Source organism: Pelobates fuscus, unplaced genomic scaffold, assembly GCF_036172605.1.
Source record: "Pelobates fuscus isolate aPelFus1 unplaced genomic scaffold, aPelFus1.pri H_3, whole genome shotgun sequence".
In the NCBI taxonomy this organism is placed as follows: Eukaryota; Metazoa; Chordata; class Amphibia; order Anura; family Pelobatidae; genus Pelobates; species Pelobates fuscus.
The window spans coordinates 27,556-53,702 of NW_026961992.1; the positions used below are offsets into that span (position 1 = coordinate 27,556).

At 44.1% G+C, this 26,147-nt stretch overlaps 1 protein-coding gene across 1 annotated transcript in view; it reads right to left on the reverse strand.

Moving 5' to 3' along the window:
- The window catches only part of LOC134585324 (class I histocompatibility antigen, F10 alpha chain-like), a 129,799-nt gene that overhangs the window by 12,015 nt on the left and 91,637 nt on the right, over nt 1-26,147 (reverse strand). The window contains exons 4-5 of the mRNA XM_063440735.1: nt 15,773-16,042; nt 4,722-4,823 (exon numbers count right to left, since the gene is read on the reverse strand). Of these exons, the coding sequence (XP_063296805.1) occupies nt 4,722-4,823; nt 15,773-16,042 (372 nt within the window). The remainder of the gene's footprint in view (nt 1-4,721; nt 4,824-15,772; nt 16,043-26,147) is intronic.

Below are 26,147 nucleotides of genomic sequence, written 5' to 3' on the forward strand. Positions count from 1 at the left end.
AGATTCGTTCCATCCGCAAAGAATTGCGCAGGGCCCTTATCCGACCCCAGCTCACCTTACGCCAATTGGCACGCCTCATAGGCCTACTGGCCTCTTCAATCCAGGCCGTGTTCCCAGGCCCACTCCACTACCGAGCGCTACAGCGCCTAAAAATCGCTCACCTAAGAGCCGGGGCATCCTACGCAGACCTAGTCTCCCTGGACAACGAGACGAAAGACGAGTTGCGATGGTGGATTCTCAACCTGTCTGCGTGGAATGGCAAAGCCATCTTCGGCTTAACGCCGGAATTCACGATCGACTCGGATGCGAGTCTACACGGTTGGGGAGCCCACTGCGAGGGCATCTCAACTGGGGGCCGGTGGTCGGAGTCCGAAACCCGACTACATATCAATGCCCTGGAGCTTCTGGCAGGCTCCTTCGCCATCCGCAGCTTCGCCAAGGACCGTGCCCTATCATGTATTCGGCTCCGCATGGACAATGTTTCGGCGGTGAGATATGTCAACCACCTGGGTGGTACACAGTCGGCGGTCCTGGCCAGGTTGGCGAAAGATTTTTGGGAATTCTGCCTGGAGCGGAACCTGATGGTCTACGCAGAGTACTTACCTGGCCTGCACAACGTCCAAGCGGACTGGGGTTCACGTTATCTTTCAGACACCAGCGACTGGAGATTAGCCAGGAAGGTGTTCTCCAACATATCATCTCTTTGGGGGCCATTTACCATAGACCTTTTCGCCTCCCGGCTCAATACTCAACTCCCACGCTTCTTCAGCTGGAGGCCGGACCCAATGGCGGAGGCAGTGGATGCCTTCCTACAAGAGTGGAAGGGAGGCCTCCTCTATGCCTTTCCCCCATTTTCCATGATCCCTCGCTCACTCCTGCAGACCCGCAAACACCGGGCGGAGCTAGTCATGGTCACCCCATTCTGGGAGACGCAGTCTTGGTTCCCCCAAATACTCGAGATGGCGTTGGACTACCCTCGACTCCTGCCGGATCGCCACGACCTGCTACAATACCCGACGGGTCGCTATCATCCCCTCCGGCTGGAGGGCTCTCTCCCACTTCTGGCGTGGCGAATCTCCGGGGACCCTGGGAAATCCAAGGAGTTTCGGACGCAACTAGACTCTTATTGGCGGCAGCATGGGCTCCCGGCACTAGACGGGCATATGGGTCAGCTTGGCGAGCTTGGGCTAGCTGGTGCATGGCTCGGAACGAGGATCCCGTTTCGGCCCCTGTAACAACGATCCTGCAGTTCCTGACGTCTCTCTTCGAAGCCGGTAAGGCTTACAGGACCATTAACCTTTACCGTTCCGCTATCTCGGCGATTCACCAAGGCTTCGAGGGCCGCCCCGCGGGACAACACCCTCTAGTGTGCCGACTCGTCAAGGGCTCTAGATTTTCAAGGCCACCCAGGCCCCGCTACTCCACGACCTGGGATGTTTCAGTTGTATTGACTTTCCTCTCATCCTGGCCCGCTAACGCAGGACTCTCCCTCAAACAGCTGTCGGCCAAATTGGTGTGCCTGCTCTGTCTCATCTCATGCAAGAGAGTCTCGGATGTCAGTGCACTGGATGTCGATGCCAAGTCATACACCCCGGACGGGGTAACTTTTAACATCAGCAGACGCACTAAGACTTCCATCAAGGCGGTATCCTACCCTAGTTTCCCTGCCTCTCCTTCGCTATGCCCAGTGACCTGCCTTCGTGAATACGAATCTCGCACCGAACCACACCGATCTACTGCCTCCCGTCAGTTGTTCTTATCTTTCCGCCCCCCTTTTCACCCAGTTTCCAGCACTACCTTATCACGCTGGGTGAAATGGCTGCTGGCCCAAGCGGGCATTGACACTACAGTGTTCGGCGCCCACTCAGTACGAGGGGCTTCGGCCTCTTCTATGATGTCTGCGGGCGCCCGCCTGGAAGACATTATGAGAACAGCTGATTGGTCTAGGGAATCTACCTTCCGAGAATTCTACTTTCGGCCGGCCCCACACACATTCGCTGTAATAATGGATCAGCTTTAAACTTGCAATATGAGCCTCCGTGTCTTGTTATAAAATTGCATGATTTTGCTATTACATGACGAAAAGTCATGATTTTATTAAAGACACGGAGGCGAGTATTGCCCCACCCTTTTTGTTACTCTCTCGCTGGTAAGTATATATCTCCCCACCCATATTACTCATACCACGATACACCTATGTTATAGTTTGGGACGGTAAGTGGGGCCGTCCTTATAATTGTTGTTTTCAATATTACTGGATATGTTAACATTGATTGTTTTGTGGGATTGTATATACAAAGGTCTTTGTTCCCACTGGTGTAACCTTGTACTAGTTACAAGTATCGACTTTAACCTGTTGGCTCCTGTCCTTTATGTCTCCACAGCTTAATCTGGCAAGACGTCTAGCAAGGGTCCGGTTTATTGGTCTCCTCCTGCTGTCCTCCATCGGTCCTATGAATTCTACGGCCACACTTCCCAGTTTGTGATGTTATACCTCCTCGGTTTTTTCTGTTATTCCTTGGGACTTTATTCTCGCATTACTCTAGTTATGGACATTGTTCTTTGGTCGCATCTGCAGAAAGAGGGAAATGGAAGGGAAGTGCTGCCTGTTATACTGGGACCTGAGGGGGAGGGGCCTACGTTATCACATGTTCATTCTTTTTTCATTCTGTATGTTTCCTTTGCTGCTATTTGTCAACAGTAAAGAAAGGGATATGCAATACTCGCCTCCGTGTCTTTAATAAAATCATGACTTTTCGTCATGTAATAGCAAAATCATGCAATTTACAGATTTGCTGTCAGAGCAATCTGATTGGTTAGTTGTCATAAGAAAGTGGGGCCATAGGAAACCACTGCCAGGTCCCACTTTATTGGATTAGTAACAGGGCAGCATTAGCAGCGCACTCACTAGGCTTTTCTTCATCTGAAATACTTAGTAATAGTAAATAAGGAGGTTATATCCTTCCTCCTGCCCTTACCCGACATATTACAAGTAGGCACAGCAGGTAGGAGCAAATTAATGCCCACTTCTACTAGAGATATCCCTGTGTTTGCCTGATTTCAAACTTCACTGACTGAGCCAGTGATTACCGTATTTTTCGCTCCATAAGACGCACCTCACCATAAGACGCACCTAGTTTTTAGAGGAAGAAACCCAGAAAAAAAATATTCTGAACAAACTGTCCCATAGTGTTTCTTACGATGGGACAGTTTGTACAGAATATTTTTTTTCTCCCCTGTCCCATAGTGTCCCCCCCTTCCATAGTCTTCACTCACCCCCTCCCCATAGACTTCATCCACCCCCTCCCCATAGACTTCATCCCCCTCCCTCCCCATAGACTTCATCCCCCCCCTCCCCATAGACTTCATCCCCCCCCCATAGACTTCATCCCCCTCCCTCCCCATAGACTTCATCCCCCTCCCTCCCCATAGACTTCATCCCCCTCCCTCCCCATAGACTTCATCCCCCCCCTCCCCCCATAGACTTCATCCCCCCCCTCCCCCCATAGACTTCATCCCCCCCCCCTCCCCATAGACTTCATCCCCCCCCCTCCCCATAGACTTCACCCCCCCCCTCCCCATAGACTTCACCCCCCCCCTCCCCATAGACTTCATCCCCCCCTCCCCATAGACTTCATCCCCCCCTCCCCATAGACTTCATCCCCCCCCTCCCCATAGACTTCATCCCCCCCCTCCCCATAGACTTCATCCCCCCCCTCCCCATAGACTTCATCCCCCCCCTCCCCATAGACTTTCATCCCCCCCCATAGACTTTCATCCCCCCCCATAGACTTTCATCCCCCCCTCCCCATAGACTTCCATCCCCACCTCCCCATAGACTTCCATCCCCACCCCTCCCCATAGACTTCCATCCCCACCCCTCCCCATAGACTTCCATCCCCACCCCTCCCCATAGACTTCCATCCCCACCCCTCCCCATAGACTTCCATCCCCACCCCTCCCCATAGACTTCCATCCCCACCCCTCCCCATAGACTTCATCCCCCTCCCTCCCCATAGACTTCATCCCCCTCCCTCCCCATAGACTTCATCCCCCTCCCTCCCCATAGACTTCATCCCCCTCCCTCCCCATAGACTTCATCCCCCTCCCATACTGTCCCCCTCCCCTTGTCCTATAATTACTTACCTGTCTTGCAGCGTTGGCCGGCAGCACAGGGCGCACCGCGGTAGTGGAACTTGAATTTCATGTTCCGGTTTCCGGCGGGACTGAAAGGAAGTGCGCACTCAGCTTGTGCGCACTTCCTTTCAGTCCCGCCGGAAACCGGAACATGAAATTAAAGTTCCACTACCGCGGTGCGCCCTGTGCTGCCGGCCAACGCTGCAAGACAGGTAAGTAAAGCATCATATTCGCTCCATAAGACGCACAGACATTTCCCCTCACTTTTGAGGGGAAAAAAAGTGCGTCTTATGGAGCGAAAAATTCACCTGTGAACATGCAGGGATATCCTGCTCCAGCCGCACTGACTGAGTCAGTGATTGATTCACCTGTGAACATGCAGGGATATCCTGCGCCAGCCGCACTGACTGAGTCAGTGATTGATTCACCTGTGAACATGCAGGGATATCCTGCGCCAGCCGCACTGACTGAGCCAGTGATTGCTCCACCTGTGAACATGCAGGGATGCCCTGCACCTGCTTTATATCAACATATTCTGACAAGATGGTTTGGCACATTCCAAATGCAATAAGCTTGATCCTTACCTGAACGCTTCTTCCACATCACAAATCCTGCAACAGCGATGCCAATCACGGCAAGACTGACAACACCAATCACTATCCACATGATCAGGTTGGACTTTGGCTCTGAGAAATAGAGAAATAAATTATTAGAGAGAAGTCAAATCTAAGAGGAATAAATAAAAAAAAAGATAAACTGAAACATTTGAGATAATGCCTAAAAAAGCAAGCAATAATCAATTTTCTGTAAATTTAAAGGTAAAGGTTAGTGCACCAGGTAATTATATCCATCAACTGACCATAAGGAGCAGGACAGGGGATTATATCCACATGTCCTAAAGGTTACCCGGTCTGTTCATATTTAAGACAGAATGACTCCTTAAATTGAGATACAGTGGGAATACATCTGATTACCCTAAAGAGAGTTATGAATAAATGATTAATCAGTAAATTAAAATAAAACCAAACATCCTCCTTTAAGTTAATGAAGGCCCAATAAATATGAGAATAGCACAGCCACAGTGTTTTCACTCATGATTTTACAGAATATCCAGATAATGGCAGTTATTGTCACCGCAGCCAGAGTGTGATTATATTCCAATATCTGTACTCTCCCTTCCTACTGGGATTATATTCCAATATCTGTACTCTCCCTTCCTACTGGGATTATATTCTGTTATGTTTGATTAGTTCTCTTATTAAATGTTTTATATTGCATTATATACACGCTGATCATTCATACTTTCCCATCCCATGACGTATTGCATGGACGTTACTTACTGTAATGCTGCCATAGATAAATATGGATAAATAATCCACTGTAATAATAACTGTATATCAGCTCTATTTACTAAGACTCTATACTGCTTATAGCTAATCCATATCTCATGTTCTTTATTGAAATGAGTGAATCAGAATTAAACATAAAAAATGTCGACATACTGAGAGAACAGACATATTCATAGCTGCATTGAGAGGATAACACGGTAATTATTGTGTGATTCCCCAATATAATTATATGAAATTCCAATTACCTGTAAAATTATGAGTATTAAGAGATAAACACATTCACATGTAACAACATCAATGGAGTTGTCTTGAAAGTAGGCTATTTAAAGTAGTCTCTTTTAAGTAGGAGTTAAAACAACAGAAGTTTGTTGGTGACCTGGTGGACTGTGGCTGGTATTAGTTAATACAAAGTGGAAAAAAAAGCAGGTTTAAATTTTTTGATTTGTATTTTATTTTTATTCACTTTTGTTCTTTTTAATTTATTTTTCTCCTTGCTGTTTTGATTTCTTTTAATTTTTTGTAACTTTTTTCCCCTTTTCATATATATTTTTTTTCTTTGCTGGATATATTTAAACTTTGTCCCTTTTTTTTTTTCTATATTTTCTCCTTGCTGATTTTATTTAAAACGTTTTACCTCCCTTTTTTTTTTTTCTTCTCTTGTTGTTTCTATTCCCCTCCTTGTGGGTGCTGCTGCTGCTGAGCTAATTAGGGGGAGTGCCACTTAATTTCCACCTGTGTGCGATTTGTATGGCCAATATAAACCCACTGCTGACTCACAGAGCTTGCTCACTGGAGTTTGCTTGAAAGTAGGCTATTTTAAGTAGGAGTTAAAACAACAGAAGTTGAAACCTACAAGGGAGTTTAACCCCTTCACGACGGGTGACGGACGAGGTCCGTCATCCTGGGGATGCCCTTAACGACGGGTGACGGACCTCGTCCGTCACGCGGTAAAATTAACCCCAGATCGCCGCAATCGCGGCGATCGTGGGGTTAATGGTGCTCCGGTCTGCCTCTGCATTAGAGCAGACCGGGAGCACCGGATCGGGCTGTCAGAGTACATGTGCCCGCTCTGACAGCATGCCAGAGCGGGCACATGTGCTCTCTATACTCACCTCCGCCTCCCTGCACTTCCGGGTTCAGTGTGAAGTGCAGGGAGACGGATCTTCAGTGATCCTGCCCCCTGGTGTTAAAAAAAAAAGTTAAATTAAAATCCCACCCCCCCTTTACCCATATTAATAAAAAATTAACCCCTTCCCTGCCAATTGATCACTGACTACAGTGATCAATTGGCAGGGATTACATTTTAATATGATCTGATTTTTTTTTTAACCCCTGAGGGTTAATTCTTTTTTTTTTAACCCTCAGGGGTTAAATTTATTTTATTAATTAATTTAAATATTTTAAAATTATAAATTTAGCTAGCTGGGGAGGGTGGAAGTTAGTGGGGAATTGGGGGATTTAGTGTTAGGCTAACTAGGGGTTAACGTTAAAAAAAGTTTTAAAATAAGCTTTAAAAAGTTAAAAAATTAAGTAAAAAAAAAGTTTTAATAACGTTTAAGTAAAAAATAAAAAAAAATAAACCCTTTACCCAGTCCAAATAAAAATTAACCCCTTGCCTGCCAGTCTATCACTGCCTACAGTGATCAAAATACAGATCACAGTATTATACTGTGATCTAATTTTTTTTAACCCCTGACGATTAACTTTTATTTATTTTTTAACCCTCAGGGGTTAAATTAATTTAATTAACTAATTTAAATATTGTATAATTAAATATTTTGCTAGCTGGGGTGGGTGAGAGTTATGGGAAAATGGGGAATTTACTGTTAGTGCTGCTTACTGCTAGTTAGGGGTTAACGGTAAAAGAAAAAGCTTAGAAAAATGTTAAATCTGTAAAAAAAAGTTTTACGAAAGTTTAGGAAACTTTAAAAAAATGAATAAGCAAAACAAAAGTTTAAAAAATAGTTTTAAAAAGTAAAAAAATACATTTAATAACGCTCATTACCACTACACCTGGTACAAGCTAGCGGAAAAATGATCCCACGCTAAGGTTCAAAATATGCCTTTTGAAATACCCTGGGATGTCTTCTTTAAGAAATGGTATGGCTTTATGGGGTATTTGGATTATATAGCCTGGTAAAATACTCTAAAATGGGACATGGGCACAGCGTAAAAATTTAAAGTTTGAAAAAAGTGGAATGGCTGTGTCCCAAATGTGCCCCTCCGATGTCCACATATACCTGGCAAAGGTACATACGGGGGTATTTTTGTACTCAGCCGACATAGCTGAGCAACATATAAAGTATTATAGAGTGGTGGTACACAAAATGTTTGCAAAATATACTGTGCAAACTCACTTTGTGTGTCAAAAAGGCAGAAAAAACGCTTATTACCACTACACCTGGTACAAGCTAGCGGAAAAATTATCCCACACTAATTTTCAAAATATGCCTTTTGAAATACCCTGGGATGTCTTCTTTAAGAAATGGTATGGCTTTATGGAGTATTTGGATTATATAGCCTGGTAAAATACTCTAAAATGGGACATGGGCACAGCGTAAAAATGTAAAGTTTGAAAAAAAATGGAATGGCTGTGTCCCAAATGTGCCCCTCCGATGTCCACATATACCTGGCAAAGGTACATACGGGGGTATTTTTGTACTCAGCCGACATAGCTGAGCAACATATAAAGTATTATAGAGTGGTGGTACACATAAGGTTTGCAAAATATACTGTGCAAACTCACTTTGTGTGTCAAAAAGGCAGAAAAAACGCTTATTACCACTACACCTGGTACAAGCTAGCGGAAAAATTATCCCACACTAAGGTTCAAAATATGCCTTTTGAAATACCCTGGGGTGTCTACTTTAAGAAATGGTAGGCCTTTGTGGGGTAGTTTGAATTTAAAACTTACGAAGATGCTTGGAAATTGCACATAGGTCCAGCGTCAAAATTCAAAGTTCTGTAAAAACTGATATGGCTTGGTCTCCAATATGCCACTGTAGCTTCACAAAATAGTGCCAAAGACATTCATTGGGGATGTCTTTTTACTCAGAAGACTTAGCTGAGCATAATTTGAAGGTTTTGAACTTAGTGGCACATATGAAATATACAAAATGCCCAGCAAAAATGCAATCCGTATGTCAAAAAATGCACAAAATTATTTTTTACCACATACTTTGGCATATATTGGTGAATAAATGGGGGCATGCTAAGGCACAATATGCACCTTATGATATACCCTGGAGTGTCTACTTTTACAAATGGTAGGCCTTTGTGGTTTTTTTTTTTTGAACAGTCAAACTGTTATAATACCCCAAATGGAAGCATAGGCTCATTAAATCCGTCTCTCAAAATTCAACTGTGAATACTGAAAAGGACAGGTCTCCTGTATGGCACTGTAGCTTCACGAAATAGTGCCATAGACATACAATGGGGGTGTCCTTTTACTCAGAAGACTTAGCTGAGCATAATTTGGGGGGTTTGAACTTAGTGGCACATATGAAATATACAAAATGCCCAGCAAAAATGCAATCCGTATGTAAAAAATGCACAAAATTATTTTTTACCACATACTTTGGCATGTAATGGTAAAAAAATGGGGGCATGTTAAGGCACAATATGCACCTTATGAGATACCCTGGAGTGTCTACTTTTACAAATGGTAGGCCTTTGTGGGGGTTTTTGAACAGTCAAACTGTTATAATACCCCAAATGGAAGCATAGGCTCATTAAATCCGTCTCTCAAAATTCTACTGTGAATACTGAAAAGGACAGGTCTCCTGTATGGCACTGTAGCTTCACGAAATAGTGCCATAGACATACAATGGGGGTGTCCTTTTACTCAGAAGACTTAGCTGAGCATAATTTGGGGGGTTTGAACTTAGTGGCACATATGAAATATACAAAATGCCCAGCAAAAATGCAATCCGTATGTAAAAAATGCACACAATTATTTTTTACCACATACTTTGGCATGTAATGGTAAAAAAATGGGGGCATGTTAAGGCACAATATGCACCTTATGAGATACCCTGGAGTGTCTACTTTTACAAATGGTAGGCCTTTGTGGGGGTTTTTGAACAGTTAAACTGTTATAATACCCCAAATGGAAGCATAGGCTCATTATATCCGTCTCTCAAAATTCTACTGTGAATACTGAAAAGGACAGGTCTCCTATATGGCACTGTAGCTTCACAAAATAGTGCCAAAGACATACAATGGGGGTACCGTTGTACTCAGCAGAAGTAACTGAACACATAATAAAACTTTGTACAGGAATAGCACACAACAACTTTACAAAATACACATGAGAAGTTCTTTGTTATACGTTTGTGTGCGAAAACCCCCCAAATACACAATTTTACTCCAATATTTAGCAGAGGTTGGCGGTAAAATGGCTACGTAGAAAGTGTCAAAACAACCTTAGGTAAATAGCCTGTGATGTCTACTTTATATAAATATATACTTTTGTGTGGCAATTTTGTTTTATTTTATGGCTATTAGGCTTACAAGACAAACATACCAAATTCTAATCGCTCCATATTAAAATTTTATTTTACTCCTTGTGCTTTGTGACCTGTAACTACCAAAAAAAAATTAAAATCCCAGACACATTATATATTCTGTAAATCAGAACAAATAAATGAATTTATTTTTAATTACTTTCCTTAACCTGCACTAATTATGCACACATTATGATTGCAAAAACTGTAAAAAAAAACAATATTTTTCATTTTTTTTGCATTTTTCTGTATTTTTTTTATAATAAGTAAGCATTTATATATTTATATGTTATATCAAATTAAAGCCCTTTCTGTCCTTTAAAAAACAGTATATAATATGTGTCGGTGCAATAAATGAGAGAGATGCAAATTGCAGTTGAACGCAAACAGCAAGAAAATGCAAAAATTGCTTGTGTCATTAAGCGTAAGTCAAGCTTCTGAAGCTCTGTCCTTAAGGGGTTAAACCAAGAGGGTAAATATTGTTTTTGCTCACTTGTGTTTTTTGGTAACTGGGGACGAGTGCTAGCAAGATTACAAGTTTTACTCAGTGCACATCCTGCTGCATGTATGCATGCCTGGATAAATCTGTCCAGGGTCCATACCTCTGTGGTGGGTGTGAGCGAGTGGCTTTTCTGGAAGCTCGGATTGGAGATCTGGAGAGGCAAATTGCAACACTGAGGGAGATTGATAATCTTGAGAGGAGTCTGCTGCTCACTGAGCAGAGTTTAGTGGGTGCAGGTAGTGGAGTGGGAGGATATGAGACAGTTGGAGAACAGGCACATAGCTGGGTAACAGTGGGGTGAGGAAGTAGAGGGGGAGGGAAGAGGAAAGGATTAGCTAGTCCTGATCTAGTGCAGCCAAACAGATTTGCCCGTTTGAGTGAAGATGTTGGGTGCATCAGCTCAGGAGTAGCTGTACTGCAGGAAGCTGTTCCTTCTAACAGCCGTGGGAACAGCCCCTCTAGTACGGGTGGGGTTGAGAGGGTAAGGAAGTCTAGACAGGTTGTGGTGGTAGGGGACTCTATTATTAAGAGAGTAGATAGGGTAATATGCCGCTCTGATCGACTCAACCGGACAGTTTTCTGCCTCCCGGGTGCTCGGGTCCGGCATGTTGCTGACAGAGTGGAGGGATTATTGGGAGGGGCTGGGGATGACCCAGCTGTCATGGTCCATATTGGTACCAATGACAAAGTCAGAGGAAAATGGAAGGTCCTAAAGAGTGAGTTCAGGGATCTAGGAAGTAAGCTAAAGAAAAGGACCTCCAAGGTAATATTTTCAGAAATATTACCTGTGCCGCCCGCTACAGCAGAAAGGCAGCGGGAGATTAGAGCGGTCAATGCGTGGCTGAAGTCTTGGTGCAGGAAAGAGGGTTTTGGGTTTTTAGAGCACTGGGCCGATTTTGCGCTTGGGTACAACCTGTATAGTTGTGATGGATTGCACCTAAACGGAAGAGGGTGTGCAGTGCTGGGGGATAGGATGGCTAGAAGGTCAGAGGAGATTTTAAACTAGTAGTAGGGGGGGAGGCTCAAAGCAATCTAGAAAATGGAGATAGGATAGAAATGAGATGGGATTTAGCTCAGTATAAGGGGGTGGAGATGGGGCGAGGGGGAAGCTCAGAACAGAGGAGGTATGTAATATTGATAATTCACAAAAAGTACAAATGACTCATGATATTAAATGTATGCTTACTAATGCAAAGAGCCTATATAACAAAATGGGGGAACTAGAGGCAATAGCATACACTAAACAATACGATATAATAGGCATAACAGAAACATGGTGGGATGAGACACATGACTGGGCAGTTAACTTAAATGGGTACACATTATTTAGGAAGGATAGGAAAAACAAGAAGGGTGGTGGGGTATGTTTGTATGTCAGCCATGAGTTAAAGTCAAATCTTAGGCATGTGGAGTGTGACGAGGAAAATGTGGAAGCTTTATGGGTAGATATCTGCTTGGGGCAAACAAAGGGAAATACGTTATTGGTTGGGATATGTTATAAACCACTAAATGTAAATATTATGGAGGGAGAACTGCTGTTAGAGGAAATTGGTAAAACTGCAAATCGGGGTAACACGTTAATTATTGGAGATTTTAATTACCCAGACATAAATTGGGATAGAGGGACTAGTACTTCAGCTAGGGGAATCGGGTTTTTGAATGTGTTAAATGACACCTTTATGTCACAACTGGTACAAGCACCAACTGGAAAGGATGCTTGTCTGGATCTCGTTATAACAAACAATGTTAATCTTTTAACCAACATTCAAGTAGGGGAGCATTTGGGAAATAGTGATCACAATATGGTAACTTTTGAAATAAACTCAAAAAAGCAAAAGCATGTGGGGTATATTAAAACGTATAATTTAAAAAAAGCCAATTTTCAGGGAGGGTCTCACCCCCCCCCCCCCTTCCCTCCCACCTCAATTTCCTTCCTTTTCTCCTTTCCTACCCAGCTACGTCCTCAACCTTCTCTCCCTCTTTTTTCTTTCTTTTTCTTCCTTTTCTGAATGATGATCAACAAACATGTAAGGAGCAAAAGTTTAATATGAGTTGAACTAATAAATGATAAAAATGTCAGCTGATGGGAGTGCTGGTCGGCATCCACACTAACCGACTATGCAGACACCAATACTAACTGTCTATATTTGGCTTCTGCGTAAGCAATGGAACTTTGCCATGTAACAACAATACTGTATAAGCAATGGACGGTTTCTGCGCAAACCGATTAAACTGCACAAGACGTGTTCTCGCATTTTCTGACAAACCAAAAATAAAGAATTAAAAAAAAAAAAAAAAAAAAAAAAGCCAATTTTAATAAGATTAGGGCAGCTCTACAACATATCGACTGGCATAAACTCCTTAGTGATAAAAACACTGAGGAAAAATGGAAACTATTCAAACAAATATTAGAAAGGTACATTTCACAGTATGTACCATTGGGTAATAAATATAAAATAAACAAATTAAAACCAATGTGGCTTAGTAGAGAAGTAAAACAAGAGATTAAAAATAAGAAAATGGCTTTTAAAGCATTTAAATCGGACAAATCAGAGGCATCCTATATAAGATATAAGGAAGCCAATAATACTTGCAAAAAGGCAATTGAAGTGGCTAAACTAGAAAATGAGAAACTGATAGCCAAAGAATGCAAAACAAACCCCAAAAAATATTTCAAGTACATTAATTCTAAAAAAAACAAAAAATGAAAGTGTAGGTACACTGAAAACAGAGATGGGTCTGTTAGTCAATGAAGACCAGGAAAAGGCAGAAATTTTAAACAACTATTTTTCTTCAGTATATATTAATGAGGATCCTATGGCAAGAGATATGCATATGATTGCTGCAACAAACTTGCAGACAACTTGTGATTGGGTAACTCGAGACAAGGTGCTACAGCTATTAAAGAAAATTAATGTAAATAAAGCTCCGCGGCCTGACGGTATCCACCCACGAGTACTTAAGGAGCTAAGTGGGGAAATAAGTGAACCTCTGTATTTAATTTTTCAAGATTCTTTTGTTTCAGGTATTGTACCGGAGGATTGGAGGAAGGCAGATGTTGTTCCTATATTTAACCCCTTAAGGACCAAACTTCTGGAATAAAAGGGAATCATGACATGTCACACATGTCATGTGTCCTTAAGGGGTTAAAAAGGGTTTCAAATCCTTGCCTGGAAATTATAGACCTGTGAGCTTAACTTCTGTGACTGGGAAATTATTTGAACGGCTATTAAGGGATAATATTCAGGAATTCATTGGGAAGAACTGTGTTATTAGCAATAATCAGCATCGTTTTATGAAACATAGGTCATGTCAAACTAACCTAATTGCATTCTACGAAGAAGTAAGTAGAAATATAGATCAGGGTGTTGCAGATCTACTTGGATTTTGCCAAGGCATTTGATACGGTTCCTCACAATAGGTTAGTCTTCAAACTAAAAGAAATTGGTCTAGATGAATATTCTTGTTCTTGGGTAGAACATTGGCTTAAGGATAGAGTAGAGCGAGTTGTCATAAATGGTCAATTTTAAAACTAGACAAAAGTGGTAAGTGGTGTCCCTCAGGGTTTTGTTTTGGGGACGCTTCTATTTAACTTATTTATAAATGATCTTGAAATGGGCATTGAAAGCCATGTATCAGTGTTTGCAGATGACACAAAACGTTGTAAAGTAATAAAATGTAAGCAGGATATTGCCTTGCTGCAGAGGGATTTGGATAGATTGGGGGACTGGGCACTAAAATGGCAGATGAAATTTAACGTAGAAAAATGCAAAGTTATGCACTTTGGGGTTAAGAATGCACAAGCAATTTACACCCTAAATGGTAGTGAACTAGGGATAACCACACACGAGAAGGATTTGGGAATTGTTATAGACAACAAATTAGGTAGCAATATGCAATGTCAATCTGCCGTTGCTAAGGCCAGTAAGGTTTTGTCATGTATAAATAGGGGCATACATTCTCGAGATGAAAATATAATTTTGCCTCTTTATAAATCGCTGGTAAGACCACACCTTGAATATGCTGTGCAATTTTGGGCACCTGTTCTAAAGAAAGATATCATGGCACTAGAACAAGTGCAGAGACGAGCTACAAAATTGATAAAAGGAATGGAGCATTTTAGTTATGAAGAAAGGTTAAAAATTTAAATCTCTTCAGTTTGGAAAAACGGCGCCTGAGAGGGGATATGATAACATTATACAAATATATTCGGGGCCAGTACAAAAAATTATCTGGAAATCTATTCATAAACAGGGCTATACATAGGACACGAGGTCACACATTTAGGCTTGAAGAAAGGAGATTTCATCTAAGGCAAAGAAAAGGTTGTTTTACAGTAAGAGCAATAAGGATATGGAATTCATTGCCTGAAGAGGTGGTTTTGTCAGAGTCTATACAGATGTTTAAACTGCAATTGGATAAATACTTGCAAAAACATAACATAGAGGGATACAATTTCTAATTAGTGGGCTAATAGCTGCTAGATCCAAGGAGACATCTGACTGCTATTTTGGGGTCAAGAAGGAATTTTTTCCTAGTTTGTTGCAAAATTGGAAGCGCTTCAGATTGGGTTTTTTGCCTTCTTTTGGATCAACAGCAAAAGCATATGTGAGGAAGGCTGAACTTGATGGACGCAAGTCTCTTTTCAGCTATGTAACTATGTAACTATGTAATGTTGTGTGTGATCTTTCAATATTCTTAAACTCGGTTTATTGTGACATAGCTTGTATGTCTTTTATTACAGGTTTATAGTATATACAGAAATCTGTACGTTTAAATGGTTACTCAAAGCATCACAACCATTACAGCTCGTTGTAGTGGAAAGGTTTTTCAATGGTTTGCCACCTACCTGGGTCCTGCCGGGGGCAGAGTCTCCGAGAATGGTGGCTGAGCTGTATCCGACCTATATACAAGCTGGATGTCTATAGCGCCATTCATTCATTGGCTGAGAGCATGAGCTGAGATTTCTCAGTCAATGAATAGTGACTGTGTGTAGAATATGTACAGAATTAACATTAGTCAGCAAAGAACTCTCCTTCCTGACTGACTAATGGGGTGGAGTTACATCTAAAAGCAGCAACATTAAATATCTCTGTATGGGCAAAGATTAATACTGAAACACTACGCATGTAGGATCCTTCCACCCTAACCACTGAATTTATATTAATATGTTTATTACTTTACACACAATAACTACTGATAGAGATTCCAATTACTCAAAAATCCCACACTCACTGACACCTGATTCTGTGTTTACCCCCAGTTATGGGGACACTTACCCCACTTCACAATAAGTGTTTTGTCCAAGCTGATGTGTTCCACGTGGCAGGAGTGTCTGTCCATCTCCTCTGGTGGTACTTCCACGGTAGCTGTGATCTGGTAAGTACCATCAGTATTGGGAAGAACCTTTTTGGCTTCATCCGAGGGAACCTCAATGCCATCTTTCTTCCAAATCACATCTACGTCCCGGGGGTAAAACCCGTACGCCTGGCAGAGAAGCTTTGTGGTTCCGTCTGCTTTCTGATCTGAAACCTTTACCTCTGGAGGAACTGAGATTAGAAAGGAAAAGAAGATAGAAATAAAGAACAGTCAGTCTAGTTATTGATCTTACAGAGGAGAGGATACTGATAATGTTATGATTTAAAAGATAAAAATAAATCCAAACACAAACCAATTTGTCCACCAAAAAGGTTCAGTAAAAATACTTAGCTAATTACTATAAAGCACAGAAGATATATAATCTATTGCATGTTATTACATATGATTGTTATGGCATTAGATCAGCCTGTTTGCATTTTCCAGATTGAAGACACATTGATATTGAAGCTACATTAGCCTTCTTTAGGAGAGATGGGTCATGGAGATATTTATGGAGATATTTAATGGATGTCTCGTCTACTGCACTCAGGAGGTATTTAATATTTCTTGTGTTTCTGTCTCCTTCATATTTATTCATTCTTGAGTATTTGTTTTGCTTGTACAGATATTGTAATATAAGTTTCATAGCATCCTATATAATTTGTAACAAATGAGTATTCCGAATATGGCTCATGGATAAACAGTCAGTGAAATGAATTGCCCAACCAACTAGAGAGCAGTGAGGGCAAGTTAGAGGACTATATAAGACAAAGAGGATGAAGCAGGATGGTGTCTGATGAAGCTGGCATGACGCAGAGCGAAACGCGTCACTTATGGAATGTCTTGCATCATCAAAAGGGGTGCGCGTATTCCGAGTTTGGAGGACAGAGAGTCGGGTTTTGCAGTGTACCACTTTGTGGTGGGCTTTTTACAGCCCTATTTTATGTTCAATTTATCTAAGCATACAAAGTAAGAGTTTTTAACTGTGTATGTAATAAAAGTGTTTGTAATCCTCCACTATTGGATTCTCCCTGCTACTCTCTCCATACATGTGGTGCTACGAATATAGACCAAAGTCTCGGTGTCTTTACTTCCCTCTCAAATACACCCATTTACCCAGAGCCCTAATTGCTCTGGAGCACGTCAGTGGTATTCTATACAGTGCCCTCTACACAAGGGGTACATTTGTGTTTTTAAGGGTTTATCTGCACTACTGTGTACATCATATTTGTGTTACAGGTGTTTAATATATCGGAAGTCTATTTTATTGCAGTATGTATTTCACAATATTTTGTAATTTATACATCTTTATTATTATATTTAGAGCATCACTTTGTTTTTTTGCATTTTGTAGCATTCAATTTGTGTTTGCAGCTGATTTTTCACGGGCGCCTTGCACACTCTTCTGGATTGAATGTTCCGTATTGCACAGAGTAAAATGTGCTCAGTGTAAAACAGTAACATATAAATCACTGATAGAATAGGCTGGGTTTGTAGACAAAAGAGACACAATGTGAATCACCGTTCCCTTTCCCAGAAATATTTGGGTCTGGGATGGCAACTATAGAGGGATGGCATGTTTTTTTTTTTTTTTTAAAGACATGAAATATCAGGTTGTGATCACAATAAGTCAAACTGGTAAAATAAGTGTGTTGGCAGGTATTCAAAATCATATATATCAAAATCTGAGCAAAACAGCAGCATTATAGAAATTAAATGTAAAGAGACCATAGCCAGAGGAAGCAACAGAGAAAAACAAGAATGGAGAGAACAGCAGGGTAACGCTCTGCACAAGGACATAGAGCGCCAGTAAATGATGGCGGATTACTATAGAGGATGCTGAGAGCCAACCAAGCGCCGAGGGACATCAGTGCTGGAAACCTTTAAAGTGATTTAAGGGCTTTTAACCCTTTCTGAGCTGAGGAGTGGGGGAGCGATGTGTATTCCTAACACTATAGGATCCATTTAAGAAATAAATAATATTTGTGATTTTAAACAGAGAACTGGGGATTGTAATTTTAATTATATGTGTCATTGAAGTTTACATACACTAATTGGTATTTTATAAAAGTGGTTGTAAAACACCACTTAGAGCAGGGCTCGTCTGAGATTTGTGAGCCCATTTAGCAACCAAGGTGACCTGCTACCTGAGATGGGAGGCAGACAGGCAGCTCATTGAGAGCGAGGGCGGCCGGCTCATGGAACATGCAGAGCTGAGGGAGGGAGGTGGGCTGCTAACTTGTAAGTGTATGTGAAATTGTGTGTGAATGTTGCAGTATCAGTGTGTGTCTGTCAGTGAGAGTGTGTGTGTGGGTCTGTCAGTGAGAGTGAGCAGAGGCGGCTCTAGACTTTATGAGGCCTTAGGCAAACGCAAACATGAGGCCCCACTAACAAAAAAGTGTCACATATACACATTGACGCACTGTCTACCTGTGTATGTGCCTGAGAGTGTGTCTGACAGAGAGTATCCTTGTGTGTGCGAATGTATGTCTCTGTGAGCATGTTTGTGTTTTTGTCTGAGACCCTATGTGTATGGGGTAGCTGATGGTGAGAGGGAGCGGGGGGTGTGATGGTGAGAGGGAGTGGAGGGTGATGGTGAAAGGGAGCGGGGGGTTGATGGTAATGAGAGGGAGCAGGGGGTGATAGTAATGTGAGAGTGAGAGGGGTTAATGTGAGAGTGAGAGGGGTTAATGTGAGAGTGAGGGGGGTTAATGTGAGAGTGAGGGGGTTAATGTGAGAGTGAGGGGGTTAATGTGAGAGTGAGGGGGTTAATGTGAGAGTGAGGGGGGTAATGTGAGAGTGAGGGGGGTAATGTGAGAGTGAGGGGGGTAATGTGAGAGTGAGGGGGGTTAATGTGAGAGTGAGAGGGGTTAATGTGAGAGTGAGAGGGGTTAATGTGAGAGTGAAAGGGGGGTAATGTGAGAGTGAGAGGGGGGTAATGTGAGAGTGAGAGGGGGTAATGTGAGAGTGAGAGGGGGGTAATGTGAGAGTGAGAGGGGTTAATGTGAGAGTGAGAGGGGTTAATGTGAGAGGGGTTAATGTGAGAGTGAGAGGGGGATAATGTGAGAGTGAGGGGGGTAATGTGAGAGTGAGAGAGGGTAATGTGAGAGTGGGGGGGTAATGTGAGAGTGGGGGGGTAATGTGAGAGTGGGGGGCGTAATGTGAGAGTGAGAGGGGGTAATGTGAGAGTGAGAGGGGGTAATGTGAGAGTGAGAGGGGGTAATGTGAGAGTGAGAGGGGGTAATGTGAGAGTGAGAGGGGGTAATGTGAGAGGGGGTAATGTGAGAGTGAGAGGGGGTAATGTGAGAGTGAGAGGGGGGTAATGTGAGAGTGAGGGGGGGTAATGTGAGAGTGGGTAATGTGAGAGTGAGAGAGGGTAATGTGAGAGTGGGGGGGGTAATGTGAGAGTGGGGGGGTAATGTGAGAGTGGGGGGCGTAATGTGTGAGAATGGGGGGGTAATGTGAGAGTGAGAAGGGGGTGATGTGAGAAGGAGGGGGTGATGGTGAGTGGGGGGAAGCTGAGGGTGGTGACGGAGGGTTATGCTGAGGGTGGTGATGCTGAGGGTGGTGGGGGGTAATGCTGAGGGTGGTGATGCTGAGGGTGGTGGGGGGGGTGATGCTGAGGGGGATAAGGGGGGTGATGCTAAAGGTGGTGGGGGGAGTGATGCTGAGGGGTGGTGAAGCTGAGGGTGGGGTGAGGCTGAGGGTGGTGGGGGGTTATGGGGGATGGTGAGGCTGAGGGTGGTGGGGGTGAGGCTGAGGGTGAAGGGGTAATGCTGAGGGCGGTGGGGGGTGAAGCTGAGGGTGGTGGGGGTGATGGTGGTGGGGGGTGATGGTGATGGTGGGTGTAGCTGAGGGTGGTGGGGGTGAGGCTGAGGGTGGTGGGGGTGAGGCTGAGGGTGGTGGGGGGTGAGGCTGAGGGTGGTGATGGTGGGTGATGGTGGTGGGGAATGAGGCTGAGGTTGGTGGTGGGTGATGGTGACGTGGTGGGGGGTGAAGCTGATGGTGGTGGGGGTGAGGCTGAGGGTGGTGGGGGGTGAGGCTGAGGGTGGTGGGGGGTGAGGCTGAGGGTGGTGGGGGGTGATGGTGAGGGTGGGGGGTGAGGCTGAGGGTGGTGGGGTGAGGCTGAGGGTGGTGGGGTTGATGGTGGTGGGGGTGAAGCTGAGGGTGGTGAGGCTGAGGGTGGTGGGGGTGAGGCTGAGGGTGGTGGGGGTGAGGCTGGTGGGGGTGATGGTGGGGGTGAAGCTGAGGGTGGGGTGGTGGGGGTGAGGCTGAGGGTGGTGGGGGTGATGGTGGTGGTGGGGGGTGAAGCTGGGGTGGTGGGGGTGATGGTGGGGGGTGAAGCTGAGGGTGGTGGGGGTGAGGCTGAGGGTATTGGGGGTGATGGTGGTGGGGGGTGAAGCTAAGGGTGGTGGGGGTGATGGTGGTGGGTGAGGCTGAGGGTGGTGGGGGGTTATGGTGGTCGGGGGTGAGCCTGAGTGTGGTGGGGGGTGATGGGGAGGGAAAGCCTACCTTTCCCTGGTGGTCCAGTGGGCTCCCTGGTGGTCCGGTGGCCACTGCTCACGGTCTGCAGCTCCACAGAGCTGCAGACCGTGTAATCTCGCGAGATTTCAGAGCGTTGCCGTGGTAACCCGCGGCAACGCTCTGATTGGCCAATTCTCGCGAGTCACATGGTCTGCAGCTCTGCACACTGCGGAGCTGCAGACCAGTGTCTGCGGTGGCCGGCCTGGCAGCCAGGAGGGGCCTCGCACCCGGCGGCATACCGGGCAAGCCGCCGGGCCCCCTCCTGGTGTCAGGTCCTCGGTCACTGACCGAGGACCTGACACACTCTGCCAACAGGCGGTTTAGGCGGCCGCGAGGCCCCAGCCAGCGCGAGGCCTTAGGCGGCCGCCTAAACTGCCTAATTAGAGAGCCGCCTCTGAGAGTGAGTGTGTACTGATCAGTGAGAGTGTGTGTGTGTGTCTGTCAGTGAGTGTGTGTGTACCGATCAGTGAGAGTGTGTGTGTGGGTCTGTCAGTGAGAGTGTATGTGTCTGTCTGTCAGTAAGTGTTTGTGTCTGTTTAGCTAACCTGCCCCCCCGCCAATCACATGGGAAAGGTGTTTTTACTCACCTATTTTCCCACATCGTGCTGGTCTCGACACGGCCCTGAGTTTATCAATCTTGAAAATCTCAGCCAATCCAATGCTTCCCCTTATAGTTAAGCACTGAGAGACTATTGTGCATGCACTGCAAAATGACACGCTGCGCCATTTGGGATTGGTCAGCCCATTCCCTCCTCCTCCTCCTCCTCCTCCTCCTATCTCAATCCTCGTGTAGCGCTCTGTGCGCCGGTGTACCGGGAGAAAGCGAACTGCAATTACTTTCTCATGGAGCTGAGGCCGCACAGCAGGACACCTGGCAAAGCTAGCAAGTTAGCAGGACACCTGGCAAAATTGTCTCTGTTTGTCGCACGCTATTTCATAGACCTGCCTGCCCACATTTCTCAGACCCGACCGCCCGCCCACATTTCACAGACCTGACCGCCCGCATTTCACAGGCCTGACCAACCGCCCACATTTCACAAACCTGACCGCCCACACAGTCGTTCCATTGCGCAGCTTCAGCGCTGGGAGGAAGTAATTGCAGATCCATTCAATTCTTCCCGGCGCACAGTGAGCTGCACATAATATCGAGACAGGTGGAGGAGAGGAGTCTTGACCAGCGGCAGCCCACTCCCATTAGGTGCGGCAAGCCACACCAATCTGTCTCCTGCTGTGCCCAGTCCCACTGGACCCCAGGGAAGTCACTCTCCTGCGCCCAAAAGGTAGGAAACAGGAGAGTGGCTAAAAATATGTATTTTTTTTTCATTTTTGTGTGTATATTTGTCATGCATTTACGTGTGTATTTGTCTATGTGCATCTATGATTCTTTGTGTGTGTATCAAATATCTTGTGAGTGTGTGAGAGGATGTGTGTCTGTCTATGTATGTGTCTGTCTGTCAGTGTGTCTGTCAGTGTGAGTGTGAATGAAGATGCTCCGAGTGACTCAGTGGTGTATCCTGGTTTTGTGCTGGCCCCCCCAGACCCCCCCCGACCAACAGTGGCTTCTCCAGGATTCATCCAGAATTATGTGTCCCTGGCACATAAGGGACCAGGGACAAAAGTAGGGGGGCAGTTTTAAAATGTGTATATATGTGTGTGTGTATATATATATATATATATATATATACACACACACACACATACACAGGGCTCGACAATTCCAGGCTCCAGGTCGCCATGGCGACTAGACATTTCACCCTGGCGCCTGGCATTTGTCAGCCCTTTTCTAAGCCGCGCAGGAATCATTAAAGCCAGCCATCATGGGGAGCACGGAGGCGACGTGCGAGGGAGCAGTAACCTTCTTGCAGTTTCTCCCTTGCTCGCTGTTTGGTGACATGATGTCACTCCAGCCCTGACATCACTACAGAGAGAGCGCAGGGGAGCAGAGAGAAACTGCAGGAAGATTGAGAGGAGAGTTAGGGAGGCTGGGTGGATTTAAATAAAAATAGCCATTTATGAGAAAATGTGTGTGTGTGTATGTGTCTCAGTGTGTGTTTTTGTGTGTGTGTCTCAGTCAGTGTGTGTCTCAGTCAGAGAGTGTGTGCCTGTCACTGTATGTCTGTCAGAATGTGTGTATGTCTGTCAGTGTGTGTCTCAGTCAGAGATTGTGGACGGAGCATGCGTAAGCTGAGGTGATCTACCATGCAGGGGCAGAGCTTGTGTGCTGGGGAAGCTGCTCCTCAGTGGCATAACTAACGTAGAGTGGGCCCCGGTGCAAACACTTTTGGGCCCCTGAAGACACATGCCCATTGGGTGGCCCTAATTGTGATACCGGAGAAACTGACGGAAGCGAAGCACAGAGAGATGGACACAGGTTTCTTCAGGAAGGAAGAGATTCTTTATTGGATCACCGATCGGGACTCAGAGGGACTAGCGTCACCAAAATACCACAAGTTCTGAGCCCCGGACAATAGTGCAGGCTCCTTATATAGGCACATAACTCCTCCCATATTAAGCTCCACCCGCACATTCTCTTGACCAATCAATACAAATAAGAATTAACTTCCTGCTTGACCGCATGGCTTGTCCAGCACAATGGAGGAGGGGGAATACTACATCCTGTATTCTTGCACATGCTCCGTACACTACTGATCGTATCTTGCCTCGTGCAACCAACTGATCGATACGTCAGCATATGCACGTACACATGCCACGTGGTAATCTCGGCCTACTAAATTTATTTTTACCGAGATTCCACCACAATTGCACAGGCCACTCGATGGGCCCCAGTGTAACCGCAACACCAGCACTCCCTGTATTTCCACCGCTGCGCCTTTCTCATTACAGGCAAGACACCTTTTTCATGGAAACTGGAAAACCTTTTCAGGAGATGCAAGATAATTTTACATGTTGTTTAGAAGGGGCTGTGGTGAAGTGTGTGTATATAGGAGTCTGTTTATGGTGTACAGTGTGCAACTAGGGGCTGTAGTGTGAGCACATGCTCATGTGTAGGAGCTTTGGAGATTGTGTGTGTGCTGAGAGGGCCTGTAAAGTGTGTGCATGTACATCTAGGGGCTGCAGTGTGAGTGTATGTGTATTGGGGTTGAATTGTGTGCTTATCAAGGAGCTGTAGTTATATTATATTTTATGAATGGTAACACCCTAAGTGCAGTGTACGTGGTCCAGGAGCTGACTATCAAAAATGGCTAACAATAAAAATATATAAATAGACAAATGAATAAATAAAAGGATGAATAAAAATATATATTGGTGGTGGTATAATAATAATATGAAAATGCAGGTAAAAAAGTGGATGATAATACTTCAAAAGGAACACTGGGATACTGGGATAAAGTGCAACAAAAGTGTATGGTGTGTATACCTTTAAGAACTGCTATAGGCAGAATATGTGGAATAAACACCAAATTATATACTTTTAGTGAAAAGATATAAACCTAATAAGGCAGAAAAAACAGTATGTGCAGAGAACTGTTTCCTGCAGTGCAATATATTGTGATATCGCTGTAAAGTGCCACTGAAAAAAAGGGTAAAAACTGGGTGAAAGTAAAAACCAGTTTATTAGCAATTAAAAATATATGCAGAAAAAAATATATAAAAATACATGCCAGGAACAAGATCCAGAATGATTACCAGCACAGTGGATGAGAGTGATAGGAGTCAGCCTCAAGGACCGGTTCGAATGGCTGCGGATGGTGTGTACACTTTCCTCTTTCCAGCTGCTGGCTCTGAGAGGTGCCTCGCTCTGAGAGGTGAGTATTGCAGACCTCCCGGTCCGAGACTGTAAAGGCTTCGCGGTCAAATCGTTACACCACTGGATGGAACATAGATGGAATCTGTATCCTGCTTGTTTAGTCTGATGCGTTTCGTGGGAGTCAGCCCCACTTCTTCAGAGACGGAATACAGTTTTGTGCTCAAGTGACAGTTTAAATACACTTTCAACTAATGGATACATTTGCATATACTTGAATGAAATAAAATGATTATGTGACCCTAGAAGACCCAGTACAACAGAAAAGGAGGACGTAAATATCTTCAACCTTTCAGATAGAAATCTAAACTTGGATGAGATGTCCCTCCTGAGGAAAGGGTTAAAATTTGCGCCCACTTCCAATAATCCAAATTTCAACATCTACATAGACCTCCATAAATTTATACGCAAAGTATCAATTAAAAAAAATTTTATGGATAAAAACAGTATGCAACCAGATACAGCACAGGACTATGAACATACACAACTCCATCCCACATCCACATTTTATCCACAGCACGTAAAGACTGACTCAATCAAGGTATTTGAGAAGATGGTGGAGAAGGACTTTAGACACAAGATCACTAAGGAGATAAAGAAAGACAACCTAACAAAAAGAGAGAGGGGCGCATTGAAACGATTGATGAAAGCAGAGGACATAACGATCAAGGCAGCGGATAAAGGAGGGGGACTGGTTATCCTCAACACTGAGGACTACATAGAAGAAAATCATAGACTATTGGGAGACACATGTACTTAGCTCAAATTGGACTATGACCCTACCTCCCACTTTAAAGAAAAACTTAAGGAAATACTTGACCAAGGGAAGGATAGAGGCATTATCAACGACAGGGAATACAAATACCTATATATCCAGTTCCCAAGGTTACCGGTGTTTTATCACCTACCTAAAATCCATAAGCAACTCACCAAACCCCCAGGCAGACCGATCATTTCTGGAATTGGATCCCTCACCGCCAACCTCTCCGAATATGTTGACCACTATCTACAAAAGATGGTCTCCCGTCTTAGATCCTATCTGAGAGATTCTACCCAGATTTTAAATCTTTTATCTAATTTTAATTGGACAGAGGATATGTTTTTAGTGACAGCAGATGTCACCTCACTCTATACTGTGATAGAACATCTACAGGGATGCGAGGCCATACAATACTCCTTAGCGGTATATTCAGAACTGAAGAATGACCAAATTGATTTTTTAATACAGTGTGTTGCTTTTATTCTTACCCATAACTACTTTTGGTGTCAGGATCAGTTTTACCTCCAGATTGAAGGCAGCGCCATGGGGACGAGATTCGCGCCAAGCTATGCCAACCTATTTATGGGCAAATGGGAAGAAGAGTATATATGGGACCATTGCCCATTTGGCGCGAATCTGTCCCTTTGGCAAGGTACATAGATGACTGCTTCTTCATCTGGAAAGGGGACTTGGAATCTACCTCAACCACAATCCATACCATCTCAAGTTCACTTTTAACCATTCTCAACAACAGATTGAATTTTTAGATCTTAATATCTACATTGAAGAAGGAAGACTACACACCAAATTTTTTAAGAAAAATGTTGATTGCAACAGTTTTATTCCTTTTAATAGCCACCACAAACACACTTGGCTTAAGAATATACCGCACAATCAATTTAAGAGGATTCGAAGAAATTGTTCAAAAATGGAAGACTGCGAGGAACAAATGAAGGAGATGCAACAAAGATTCAGAGAGAAAGGCTACCCTACAACATTACTGACAGAAGCAAAGAACAAAGCCCTAGCCATTCCAAGAGAAGAAACCCTAAGAAACAACCTCAAGACCCTGTATAGTTTTAACCAGACACCTGCTTTCATTACCAAATTCAGTCATCAATCCCAGAAGATAGAAAAGATCTTCAAGAAACATTGGGGAATCCTTAGAAACGACCCCGCACTCTCCACATGTCTTGGGGATAAACCTCAAATCATCTTTACCAAGGCGCCCAATTTACAACTCATG